This window comes from Manis pentadactyla, chromosome 3 (assembly GCF_030020395.1).
Source record: "Manis pentadactyla isolate mManPen7 chromosome 3, mManPen7.hap1, whole genome shotgun sequence".
Classification (NCBI taxonomy): domain Eukaryota; kingdom Metazoa; phylum Chordata; class Mammalia; order Pholidota; family Manidae; genus Manis; species Manis pentadactyla.
The window spans coordinates 193910463-193924628 of record NC_080021.1 but is presented as its reverse complement, the minus strand read 5'-3'; the positions used below and the strand labels follow the sequence as shown (position 1 = coordinate 193924628).

The window sequence follows — 14166 nt, the reverse complement described above, 5'->3', positions numbered from 1 at the left end:
ACTGTTAATGTTAGGACCTAGGTACAAATATAATAAAGCCATGACTGCACAATTCCCTAGAAATAATTCTCATTGCAAGCAATCAAAACATATCTTGAAACAAACAAAAACAGAAATAAAAATACCAAAACTTATGGGATTAGCAAAAGTTCTAAGCGGAAAGTTATTTCACAACAAAAGCTTACATGAAGAAACAAGCAAAATCTAAAATAAAAAACTTTACACCTTAAGGAACGAGAAAAAGGAGAACAAACAAAGCCCAGAGAGAAAATCTTAACGTTTGCAACAACACAGATGTGTCTCGAGGGCACTGTGCTGACATAAGTCAGAGAAAGACAAATACTGTATGGTATCATTTGTATGTGGAATTTTAACCAATTAAAAAAACAAACAAACCCAAGCTCATTGATACAAAGAACAGTAGTGGTTGCAAGAGCCAGGGGTGGATGAAAATGCATGAATTTTTAATTTATAAAAGAGAAAAAAGAAAAAAAATATTAGCGGGGGAAAAAGGTATGTGAATATTGTCCTAAGGAACAAAAAAACCTAAAACTACCATTTACAATTAAATTCTGATTAAAGTGTAAGAGAGGTTCTTAAAATAAGAGACATAGCTAGCTATAAATTCAATTACATTAAACATTGAAAATTTCTGTATAACAAAATTACCATAAACATGAACAAAATTAAAAGACAAGCACATAAACCAAAAGATATTTGTAATTCAGATAACCTGTAAGTAATCAGAACTCCAAAGTATGAGAACAATAACTATAAGCAAACCAACAGAAAAATGGGCCAAAGAAATAAAGAGAAAATCCACAGTAGAAACTGAAAGGTCCAAGGAACATACAAAAAGGTCCCAAAGGTTATCAGTATTTATGGAAATGAAAACTAAAATGCTAATGCACTATCTCGTCACAACAGTAAGACAGGAGCACTTTAAAAGTCTGGAAAGGTAAGGATTTGGAGAAATGAGAAATCTCATATGCCACTAGTGGAAATGTGTATTGCTACAAATGGGAAGAACACTGGCATTATAATAATGATTAAAATAAACAGCTAAGATTATTAATTCAAATAAATACATAATGAAACACCGAAAATAAGGTTATCAGGAACAAATTAAGCACAGAATCTTTTTATCTTACCAATGATTTTCTTAAGAGCATCTAATTCTTCTTGTTGTTTGTGGTATGAGCTTTGCTGGAGTTTGGTTTGTAATATATCTGCCTCCTCAGTTTTCATCTCCCACTGCTGTTTTAGTTGGCGATACCTTAGAAAAGAGAAGTTTATAATAAATGACCACAGTTTTTCTGATGTTTGAGACATGCATTCAAACTATAGGCTCCTACCTAAAATCAACTCACATACAATATAAAAAATAGAAGGTGCCACTAGATTACAAGAATAGTTTCAATGACTCTAAATGCATCTCAGGCATCAATTAAATTCAGGTCCGATTTGGTCACTGAAAGCAAACAACTCTAAATTACTAAGATCAATAATAACTATTTATGGAGAAATGCTCTTAATTTTAGAAAATACTAAAAACCTTTGAATACATAGGTTTCCTTAAAAATAAACCCTCCTAGCGATCCTTACCAAAAGTAAACTCCATGATAGTTACCCATAACAAAAACAGATTAATAAAACAATTACACAAAATTTCAAAATGTGATTAATCCCCATTTTCAAATTAAAAAAAAAAAAAAGCCTACATTTGTGGTGAAACTGAGTTTGAAAAGGAACAGTACTGAACTTAACATTTGCAATCCACTTTTCCTGCAAATCCTATAATTCTTCTCCATTTCTGGCTGTTTAAAGTTATTTCTTTGGAAGGTAATTAGCTAATTAAGTTGTAGTGAATTTCAAGTCATTATAAATTCATAAGGTAGCTTGTCACTAGAAATTTATGACTTGAGAAAAAAATAAGGAAGCAACTTATAAATACTTCCTTGAGTATTCCTGCCTGGACTGTTTAACAGCAATTGGAACCATAATTTTCAAAGCATTTTTCAATTCATTTAAAATGCAATATATAGACATTTGGGAAAAAAAAAGATATAAGCTATTTTCCTGATTCAGTCCATGAAAGAATGGCTTTAGTTGACCCTCCCACTCCCACAGTTTTCAAAATCTATTTCCTTTCTTTGATCTTAATATATAAGGCAATTCTCCAAAACAAATGATTTAATACTGCTGAACAAAGTTAACTGTCTAAGGCCAGTATGACTACAAGCCCCACTACCTTGCCAGAGCTTTGATGTATCTCAGATAAATTTTGTTTCATCTTTCTCACAGAAAAAGTTCACTCACTTTATGATTAATTTATGCTAATGAATGTAAGGTGCAGGCTTTTACAAGTACATGAAATCTGAAAGTGGGTATTTTGATATAATTTATATCTTGGATGGCCAATTGACTGATTATGATAAGCTCTTCCATATATGTGATGTCTCAAAAAAGACTAAGCTTTGATAATTTCTGAAGATGAATGTCAAAAAATCATCTCAAATGAATATATTAAACAGTCATCCTCTCAGTGAGGCTTTTTCCCTGGCCAATCTGAAATTTCAAAATCTCATTGCCCTGGATAGTTCCCAACTACTTTCCTATTTTACTTTCTTCTTCTTAGACTTAGCAGTATTTACTAACTTAATTTTCTTTGTTGTCTGTTTCTCTAACTATATGAAAAGATGAAAGAAGAGATTTATCTGTTTGACTCACTGCAATTCCCAACTCCTAGAAGAGTACTCAGCACAGGCTACTCAATAGTGAATAATGTTAAGTGACGAACAGAGGCTACAGTAAGTAGCATGATCCCAATAAAAAAAAATGCGTATGTACCTGTATCATAAACACACAGAAGTAATTTTGAAGGTACACATCCATACCTATATCAACACCCACACAGAAGGATCACTGTAGTAAGGAAACACTTAAATTTTGGCAGTACCATGAACTTGCTTACCGCCTCCATAGGCAACCTAGTGATCTTCAATATTTAAAGGACAGTCACAATGCTGCATAACTTAGTGTAGACCCCTAACGAATGAATGCTGTACTATATCAAGACTTTAATATCCTTTGGTATCAACCTCCAATGAGTCTCCAACATTTCCACCCACACATAATGGTTTCCCACTGATCCAAGCAAATGTTAAGTCTATCTCAACAGGGAAAGGGGAATATTTGGCTTTTTTTTCCCTTTTGTTAAGTTAGCTTTCCCTGTATTATTATAACAAAGACATTTTTATCAGGAAAAAAATGGATAAATGATGAAGTTACCAACTCACAAATTATTCAAATTAAACCAAGTATATTATTATTTAAAATCAAAGTTTTATTTCTTTAAATGAAAGTCAATTTTCTTTCATTTTTTTCACTATGCAGATCTTTACTCAAAAAAACTTAAAAATAAGGCTTAACCCAACAGAAGTCTTACTTACTTTTCAGCAGTGTTTTTAAGACTTGCTAATTCTTCTTCTAAAGCTTGTAGCTCATTCTCCTTGATTCTCAGCTCATCTTGAACATCTTTAAGTTCTTGAAACTTAGTTAAAATAGAAGCTGCCTGGGACCGAGCACCTGGTAGATTGAAACAAGTCTTGGACAATAAGTTACCACATATGTAATAAACTAAAAGCTTTCTAAGAGACTTGCACTTGAAATGATTCAATAGCAAATCTCTCATGGTTAAAGCTATGTTTCATCTGTGCATCTTAGGACATCATACTTGATAAGAAGTAATCCTAAGTAGATGTGGTGGATTGCTTATTTAAAATAATCACTGATCCTACCTATGGGGCCCATCCCTCCAAGGTCCATTTTCCTCCCCACTATTATCAGGCTTAGCCATGTGATTTTACTATAATAAAATGGGAATGTGCCTCTTCTGAAAGTGAGCTTTAACAGGCAACACGTTAAGTCACCATTTGTTTTCCCTTTCCCATGAGAAAAGTATGTTCAAAATAGGGACTATTCTTCTTTCATCCTGGTCCCAGAATAACAATGGAACAGAGACAACTGACTGACAGTTAATGTAGCATACATAATTATGGAATAAACTCATAAGCCACTGAGCTTGAGGGCTGTTTGTTATCACATCATAACCTGGTTTACACACTGATACAGCAGCATAAGCAGAGTAAATTGGTTTGACTTAACAAGCAACTATAATTGTCTGTCAAGTAACAGGCTGAGGTGTTAGGTTGGCAAGAAAACTCTATAGGTTTGGTGAGAAAATATAAAGGTCAATTAGAAATGCTAATATGTGCACTTTGTTAATATGGTATGAGGTTACATACGTGCCAATCCCTTAAGGAGGAACTTCAAGAATATCCAAATTAATGAAACCTGAAAAGTTTCCTCTGTTTTTAGTTATTTAAAAATATGTGGCCTCTCTTTACCTTCCAATTACACATACTAATTACTGTGTACTGGAGAAGTTAATACTTGATCATGGAATTCATTTTGATGGCTATTGTTTTCTTGGCCTACAAAGAAATTAAGTGACTTATCTCATGAGGCATTATGAAGCCTTTTGGTTTGGCTGAAAACAAATTCTGAAATCAGACTTCTTTCTGAATTCAAATTCTGAGCTTTAATACTTACCTGCATGTTATTTAAACTAGTCTTTACCTTAGTTCTACAACTGTACTAAAAAATGATGGTAATATGCCAACCACATAGTTGCTATATGGATTGAATGACTTAATTTTTTAAAGCCCTGGGCTATATAGAAAGATAAAAATGTTCTGTATCTGCATTGTCCAGTTATCCATTAACCATTTGTAGTTAATGAATTCTTGAAATTTGACTGGTGCAACTGAGGAAATTCTTTTTATCTGAGTTAAATATAAGAGCCACATGTGGCTAGTGACTACTGACTTGTATAGCAGAATTTTACAACATTGCCTGGTACACAGTAAGTACTATTACAGTGTTTGTTATGACATGGTCACTTGACACTGATCTGGAAACTCAATGTAGCAAATATCAGTAGAAAAATATAATCATTATCTAAGAATTCCTTTCTTAAGGTATTAAATCCACTACTTCCTATTAAAAAAAACACACATCATCATACAGCATAGAATTGTGAGAACAAAACTGATGTAAAACCTACCTCCACTCAATGTCCCATGAGGATCAAATACATCACCTCCTAGAGTTACAGTTCTAGTCATAATCCTTTTATCAAAAGCCACTTTTTTTGCATTATCCATATTGTCACAAACAAATGTTGTTCCAAAGACAAATTCCATTGCTTTCTGAAGTTCTGGTTTGTATTCAACCAAGGAAAGAGCCACATGAACATTGTTAGAGCCAACCTGTGGGAAAACAACAGATACATCATAATAAATACTACTCCTTTCTTTCAAATACTATTTTACAAAACAGTAAAAACTACTATGGAAGAAATTTAAGTAATACTTATCTTCCTTTTGAACTTTCTAAAATGCTTTGGAAAACTCAAGAGTTTTAGGAAAAAAAACAGTTTCAGGTTTAAACATTAAAAGATCTACTGTTAAGTAAAATATATAGCTAACAGGGATTATCAGAGTTTCTGTCATGCAGGAGCCACCACCAAGTTTCTAAATCCAAAATGGACAATATGGACACACTTTCTTAAAGTACAACAATTGCTAAATCAACACAATTATATAAAATGTTTTGTTTTAGTTGTTAATAATTTCATTCCAGTTAATACTTTTTTATTCAAATTGAACATGCTAGGGCAGCTACATACAAGTTACAGAAATAAAAGCACAACCAATTATTGATTAAAAAATAATACAAAAATACCTCAGTCCTTCATTTTGATCCAATTGTCTCTTCTCAACCTCTGCCCATATTTTTAGAACTAAGCATCCTTTATGTAGCTTACAGCAGCAGAAATCAAAATGAAGGCAGCTCTATATGACACAAGTTCAGTATTGTCCTCTGACACAGCAGCTATTAAATGGGTCTGGTTAAGGGATCTAGGTAGAAATATCTTTGCTGTTACCTTAAATACCAATTTACTTCTAACACTGGGACCTGACCTAAGGCTGAAGTTACTTTCAAAGCCTTCTAGACCCAAATGTCATTTTCCAAAGTAAAGGAAGTCTAATGAAAAATACCCCCTTTAATTATTCTGCACTCATCTTTCTTCTCCTAATAATATATATATCAATACAACTGTATTTTGAAATAAGATTCATTGAAGGCTCTGAATTTCAGCAAGTACACTGAACATCCATTTAGTATCTTAATTACAAATGCATTTCTAGGTTTCACAGAACTGACTTTTTAACCCAAGCACTTGGAATGCCTTCTTGATAAGAAACTGATAGTGCTACTGAATGTTATGACTGGCTTCTTATTTTTACCCAATGTTATACAGCCACAACAGCCATTTAAAAGCATTTCTTTGTACTAGCAGTCATACCACTACAGATCGACTTTAGGCGGGGTATCCCAGTCACCTGCATTGTATGTCCCTAGGTTGGAAGGCAATCTGAAAGAACTCTAATGGAGAAGCAAATCTGCAAACCAGACCTTCCACCATGGTTGTCACTGTGGGCAGCTTAAGTGTGCCTGGCATGAAAAACATTGACAAATTCTGTTACTTATGTACAACTCTATAATTCTAACTATTCATAAATCAGAAATTTAATATTTACTACCACCTGATAGTCATGTGACTTAAGGCTTTAAGACATTTACCACCTGATAGTCATGTGACTTAAGGCTTAAAGACATTCTAATACTACAACTTTGAAATAGCCAAGTGAGTTTTAGTCCTCCAATATTTCTCTTCTCTTTCCATCTAATTTCAGAAAAGCCAACTCTATTTTTCTTTTGTATCTTAATTTTTTTAAGCATGGTAACAATACAATTTTGTGGTTCTGCATGTGATTATTCCCTTTAAATTAATGTCCCCTAATTAAAAAAATAGTAAGATGCAGATAAAGCATATAAATAAGACTTACAAGATTCTGAGCAACCCTCAAAGTTTCTGGAGCAATACATCTGGCTGAAATTTTATTGAGTGGAATTATAGTGTACCGACGCTTCAATTCCCCCTTTTCTAGTAGCTTTTTTCCAGTGACCTAAAACATTGTGAATTTGCAATAAAACATTAATGATGACAGAAAACATTCAAATGGAAACACTCCAAGTTTAAGAAACCATAATCAAATAAATGTTTAAACAGTGAATACTATCCTGAACAATCAAAAGTCTTAAGATTGATAATATGCATTCTGGGTTCCTGAGTAAGTATGAGACTTCCTCTGGAATAGTTTATCAAATACAATCATTAATAAAATAAAAACCATTAATTGAATAGTTTCACCCTGTAAAGATAAGCAACTTTAGGAAAAGCTTAAAACATCTATGAAAGTACCCAATTCTTCCAGCAGCCCATAATTTTTCAAGCTAAAGATCATTACACATTTTCTTTAATTAAAATCAATTTACCTCTGTGTCTACTACAACATTGTACAGTCGTTCCCCAGCCACCAATTCTAAAGCTGTGGTTGCAGAAGTATCTTTCACACTAATCAGAGAAGCTACAAGTCCTTTCACACAATTTCTATTCCAGTGCTTCTCTGGATCCCTAAAACAGAAAAGTTGACAAAAATTAATCATAGATATGAAAATAGAAAAGTTGTATTTTACTGGTGGTCAAAAACTCTTTCTGACAACACACGAGATTGAAAACAGAAGAATCTCACAGTTTTAACATAAAAAAAATTTTTTAATGTCTCGAATGACTAGTCAGCTGTCTTTAAATCAATCAAAAGATCTTCCAGTATATGTTTTTCCCTAACAAAAATAACTTTGGTGTTCTAATCTTTTAATACATGTATTGCTCTATTCCATGAAAAAAAACCAAGTAGTAAAACAAATTATAAAATGTTAATGTAGATATTTAACATTAATGACAGAATAACTAAAGAAGCTGTACTGAGATTAAATTTCCCTCTTGTTGGACTTAAGACAGTAGCATTAGTAGCCATTAAATTTCAATTTTCCCTATCAACATTTGAACATTTTGATAAACATTTAAGTAAAACATTTCAGCAACTTACAATAATTTTCATACAAAACTCAGTGTCAATTAAATTTTCAGACTGCTTTCCAGCTTAAAAACACTTATTACATAATGTTAAAATTTAAGGCTTAAATGTCTTACTTGTAAGCAAATCGAAGATTGGGAAATTTGGCCAAAAGAGCTTCATATGTTTCTTTCAATCTACTGATATCACGAGAGAGCTGCCTGCGCTTTTCCAGAAGGCTTTCTTCCTTGTTTTCTGAACAATCACAAGTAAATTGAAACTAAATTTTAAAAAATAAAATACTCTACTGTTTTAAGGAAAATATTAGTAATCTCTATTTCCAAAGCATTTCTGGAAGCAAAATACAAACTTCTGTTAAGTATTAAATAAAAAACATATTTAACATCCAAATTTCTATCGTGTGAAGTAGGCATTATTTCCAACAAATAACACAATTTTCTTTCCAAGAAATAGATGAATTGAATTTCTACTTATGTAGAAATATACAAATGACATCTTCGAGTTGTCTAGAGTGATTGAAGTACGAAATTTTCAGTAGCGAGTTTTAAAAATTCAAAGGGCTGTGTTACTTACTTTTGTGACTACAAACATATCTTATACTAACCATTAATAGGGTAAAAGTTTTTCCAACTTTCTATTTCCTTTAAGTTCATTTCTATCAACAGATTTCCTTTATTTAAGTTCATTTCTACCTCAGATTTAATATCATGTCTTTAAAGGCAAACCTTCATAATTTAGCTTTTTCATTTCTGCTTCAAGTTTTTCTTTAAGTTTTTTCACAGCCTCTAAAGCTTCTTGATCCTTCCTGTAGCCACTATCCATCTTCTTAACTTCAGCTTGTTTGGTTTTTAATTCTTGTTGGGCATGTTTCAACTTCATCTGAGCCTGCAATAGAAAAACATAACACACTATGTGAAGCAGACAGTAGTAGTGATTAAGTGACTACAGACAAGTTTCATAACCACTATAATAGGTTGACAAACCTTTCACAATTATGAAATCAGAGTAGGGAAACTAAAGACTGGAATGTAGGTAAATGGGAGGTAGAAATACATCCAAGGAGGATGTTACAGCTTCAGAAACAAGGTTTTATGAAACAAGGTTTTATGTGGTGGGCATAGAAATGGAGAGGATATTCTTGCTTTCCTGTTTAAGTTCAAGATTTCAACTTTAAGTCAGTAAAAACAGTGAAGAAAAATTAAAGTAATTGACTAATGTCAAATATTCCATAAAACTCTGTGACCAGAGTAAAGCATTTACTGCACTTACAATTTCAATTAAATGCAAACGTATCTTGCTTCACAGCATCTTAAAGTATCATTAATATTCAACAATCAACATATTTGAATTTTGTTGTATTAGGTGCTATAGAGTGATAGAATAAAGTAAAAATGATCTTTGATATTGATCTGATTATTTTTGACATTCTATAAAAATTGCTAAAGCATAATATGAAGCAGCTTCTTGGGATAGGGGGGGAGCAATCACACAGTGCTTACTGTCTATATTTACCTGTTTGGCTTCTGTCTGAGCTTTACTTATGTCATTTTTACAAGCCATCATTTGACCAGCAAGAGTTGCTTCTGCTCCATCTTCATTACTGGACAGGCCAGCAGAAACAGCATTGAAGTGCTGCTGTGCAGCAGCCAAAGCTTCAGCATCTTTGTTACTTGCTTCTTGAAAGGAATTCAGCCCATCTGTTATCTTTTTAACCTCTTTTTCTTTTGCTGCTAAAGTTTTAGAATCCTTAAGGAAGAGTTTCAGATTTGAAACATATTTTAGGAAAACCACCCGTTTTCTTATACACATATACCCTTATGTCCTCAAATTTCATAGCAGTATGAAGCAGGCATGGTAATAAGGAAAATAATTTAACCATCATAACTTTAAGTACTTTACTCCGGTTCTGAAGTTCTCTTTGTTCTTAGAATAAATGTAGTCTTATCCTACTAGAAATATTTTCATCCCATATGAATATGGGAGACAATGAGCTAAAACATCATTGCAAATTTAAACCATTTGAAGAAACTAAAAATCAGTTTCTAAATCTACAGAATTGAAATAAGAGTTTTCCTATACCAAGCTTAAAAGTAGAGATTTTAGGATTAAGAGCATGTCTATGTAAGTATTTTTGTAGACTATTAAGGGCCATAAAATTGAAGTATAAAATAATTGTGGGACTAGCATTACTAACATTTAACACCTTTTAAGGTTTATTAACCATAGATATCTAACCCTATACAAGATACCAGCACCGGGGAAAAAAAAATCCAGCTATACTGTTTATATGAAAGTGAATAGAAATTTTGGTCTGTGTATCTGACTCATGATTCATTAACTATTTATTAGATGTTTAACATGCACCAGGCATTGTTCTAGACATTAAAGACACACAGACTCCTCAGAAAGCCTATATTCTAGGGTGGAAGACGTAGTAAACAAATAAAGCAAGGTAAAGGGATGGAAAGTGATGGGAACCACTTTTTAAGAATGATGAGGGAAGGCCTTTTTGTGATGACATTTTGAGCAGAAACCTAAATGAAATAAAAAGAGTGACCACACTAACAGTAGGGGGACTATACACTTGGCAAACTGAGGAATATGCTTGGGTATTTGTGGAACTGTGTGTGGATCACAATGAACAAGTGGTAAAGAGGAACCAGGAGTCACATGATGTAGGTAGGGTTCTGGAAGCCATGGTGAAGATTGGATTTAATTACACATGTGACTTTGAAACCAAGTCTATTAAAAGCACAGGAGTGAAGTGATCCAATTTATATTTTAGCTTCTGTAAAGAACAGGCTGTAGAGTGGCAAGAATAAAAGTAAAGCAACTATTAAGGACTATTAGTATTGCAGTATTCCTCCCGGGGAAGTAATGGCTTAGCAGTGATGGAGCTCATGAAAAGTGGCTGTATTCTGGATATACTTTTAAAGTCAACAGAATTTGCTGCTGATGATATAGAGGTTTGAGAGAAAAGGGAAATCCAACACTCTTAAGATTTCTGGACTGAACAATTAGGTTAATAGTGGTGCCATTTATTGACATGAGGAAAATTCAGTACCTAAAGGGCAGGTTTAGGTAACCAGGTAAAATGTGTTCTATTTTGGATATGTTGTTTTAAATGTTTTGTCAGTCATCCGTGTAACAATGTCAAGTAGGTAGATAAATGAGTCCAGGATTCAGAGAAGCCAAGGCTAATTGTACATTTGATAAGCATCAAAATATAGATGATATTTAGGGCTATAGGGCTGAATGGGATCACCTAAGAAATTAGTGTGTATGGAAAAAGTATGAGCACTAGCCCTAAGGCATGCCAACGTTTATATTTTGATTTATATTTCTAGCATGGATTCAATATATGTATATCCAACCACTTATTTGACTCTCTACTTAGATGTCTAGTAGGCATCTCAAGCCAGATGTTCACACGGTACTGCTTCCTACTTTCTACTCAGCTAATGGTAACCTGATTTCCAATTTTCAAAGACAAAAATCTAGAGTTCTTCAATCCTTCCTTTCATTTTCAACAACCAATCTGTCAGGTCTACGTTGTTGGACCTACCCTTAAAACACATAGAATCCCCTAAATTCTCTCAATACAACCACTTCTACTGCATTTATCCAAAGGCTATCACCTAGTAACTGGATTCCCTGCATTGTCTCTTTATCTTTTATCTTCAAAACAGCAAGAACAGCCCATTAAAACAAAAAATGTCAATTTTTCTGCTCCACCAACTCCAGTGGCCTCCCATTATCTCTAAGAATAAAGGTCATGTCTTGCAAAACCACATGTGCTCTTACACCTCATTCCCTTTCTGCATTCCTATTACTCAGTGCTAATCAGCTACACTGATCTCCTTGCTTTTCCAATACTTCAGGCACTTAGGTCAATTAGTCTTCAGCCTAGAACATCTTCCCCCACGGCCTCCCAACTGATATATATTGTTATCTAACTCCCTTCAGGGTTTATGAACTACCACCCTCTCAGAGACCTTCAATGGCTACTCAATTCAAACTCCCAAGCTATACCTCTCTCTATATATTCCTAATCCTCTCCCATTTTACTTTTTTGTCTCCACATCAGTTACCACTCCCTAACATGGTATATATTTCACTTATTTATTTCCTTCATCATTGCTTCCCTCACTGGAATGAAGACTCACAAAGCATTTTGACCATTTTGTCACTTCATCCACTGCTACATTATAGCCCAACTACACTTGGTCCATAGTAGGCATTAAGTAATAACAGAATGGATAAATGTATAATAGTGTAATTAAATTAAACTTATTTGCTTACCTCAACCATATTTTTCTCTAGCTCTTTGCGTTTGTTCTCTTCACTTGTCAGATTTTTCTTCTTGAGATCAAAGGCACTTTGAGATTTAGTATTAACTCTCTGAGCTTCTGCAAGAGCATCTTCTAAAGATTGGAGTATACCTCCACTTTCCTATAATCCAATTCAATCAACATACTTTAAATTCGTTCATGTTGTCATTTTCTTCTATGATTTCTATATGAATGATTTACTTTTTAAGCTATTTCACTATCATACTTTAACATCAACACAGAAGACAATGTCCAGTCAATCCTAAATAATTACATATATAACTTAACATTTTTTCACAGGGCATATTATCTATTCTTATATATATGTCTGACCTTATCTTTTCCTTTTTCCAACTCTTCTATTTCATGATTGAGTGCTTTTATTTTTTTATCATTCTCAGACAATTCTTCTTGAAGCTTTACAACTTTATCCTGCATTTCTTTTAACTCCTCAGCTGAACGTTCTTTGGTGTCTTCAGCCAGCAAAAACTGATAAGCAACATATAAACGACTCAAATGTTCTATTTCTCTCATTACTTTTTGGTACTCCAAGTAGGAAGATCTTTCCTGAAAGAGAAATCACCAATAAAGTATAACTCAAAATTCATAATTAAAATAAATTTGAAGAATCAAACTGCACAGCACGTATAAAATTTCCCACTACACCTTAGATTAAGTAATCATGGATTATAAATTTTAGGACACTTTAATGACATAAGAACTCTGGCTTTTTAGATAGTATTTCATTATACAATCTCTAGTGAATCCTACATGGTTATTTCTTAACCAAGAAATGTGAACATAAGGTTCACAGACTGTGGGTAGTTAAAAAGTCTAAATACAACCTACACAAATGCCAACAATACACTATCACAGGTATTGAGCAGAGTTATTACCAAGAGCCTACCCAACACTCATTCCAGTAACTATTTACAAATATTTGCTGACACATTACTAAACTTGATTCCCATAAGGACCCTCTGGACCAAAGTAAAAATTAAAGTCTCCAATTTTAAGATGAAGAAACAAATTCCCAAGTGGTTAAATGACCGCTCCACATTGTCAGATTTAGAAAGAATTGGGCAAAATCAGGTATGAAACCTAGTTTACACTCATGATCTAAAGTTTCCTATTAAATAATGCATACAAAGGGGGTGCCTCAAGATCAATTTTTCAATTTTTCCAATAACACCTACAATACTTTTGGATTCAAGACAGCTGAGAAGCATCAAATTTTAAAGAACATTTAATAAATTCCCAAAAAGCATAACTTTAAAACATATGGGTAACTGATGAGCTACTGTGTTGTACACTTGAAACCAAAGTAAGACTGTATATCAATTATATTTCAATGACATATATATATATATATAATAAAACTATATATGTATACAAAGATTATATAGAGAAAACCTAGTCTTCTGTTTCAGTACCTTTTAGTTACCAATCGCCTTGACAGCAGTAATTGTTTTTACTATTATCCTAGAAGTTATTTACTCTATCGACAAGGGTAAAAGTATTGTATCTTTAAGAAATGTTTTGTTCAGTTTAATTATCCAGAAAAATCTGTAGATTAATTTCTCTTCAACAAAGTAATAAAATCTGGTGTACCATTTTCTGAGATTATGAAGAATTTCTCCAAAATCATTATGACTTAAAAGATATGAAATATATATCCCCTATAAATAGAAGGCTGAATATAGAGTACCAACTCTAACTCCTTATCTCAAATCTTAGATAAAGATTCATGAGAAATAGTATACATT

General features: G+C 33.0%; 1 protein-coding gene across 2 annotated transcripts in view; it reads right to left on the bottom strand.

The window, feature by feature from the left end:
• Positions 1-14166, bottom strand: part of SMC2 (structural maintenance of chromosomes 2) — a 51741-nt gene that overhangs the window by 27288 nt on the left and 10287 nt on the right. For both annotated transcript variants that reach the window (XM_057498892.1, XM_036888432.2), the window contains exons 8-17: positions 12734-12967; positions 12372-12521; positions 9582-9815; positions 8795-8954; positions 8186-8303; positions 7468-7606; positions 6978-7097; positions 5129-5333; positions 3453-3588; positions 1152-1276 (exon numbers count right to left, since the gene is read on the bottom strand). In XM_057498892.1, the coding sequence (XP_057354875.1) occupies positions 1152-1276; positions 3453-3588; positions 5129-5333; positions 6978-7097; positions 7468-7606; positions 8186-8303; positions 8795-8954; positions 9582-9815; positions 12372-12521; positions 12734-12967 (1621 nt within the window). The remainder of the gene's footprint in view (positions 1-1151; positions 1277-3452; positions 3589-5128; positions 5334-6977; positions 7098-7467; positions 7607-8185; positions 8304-8794; positions 8955-9581; positions 9816-12371; positions 12522-12733; positions 12968-14166) is intronic.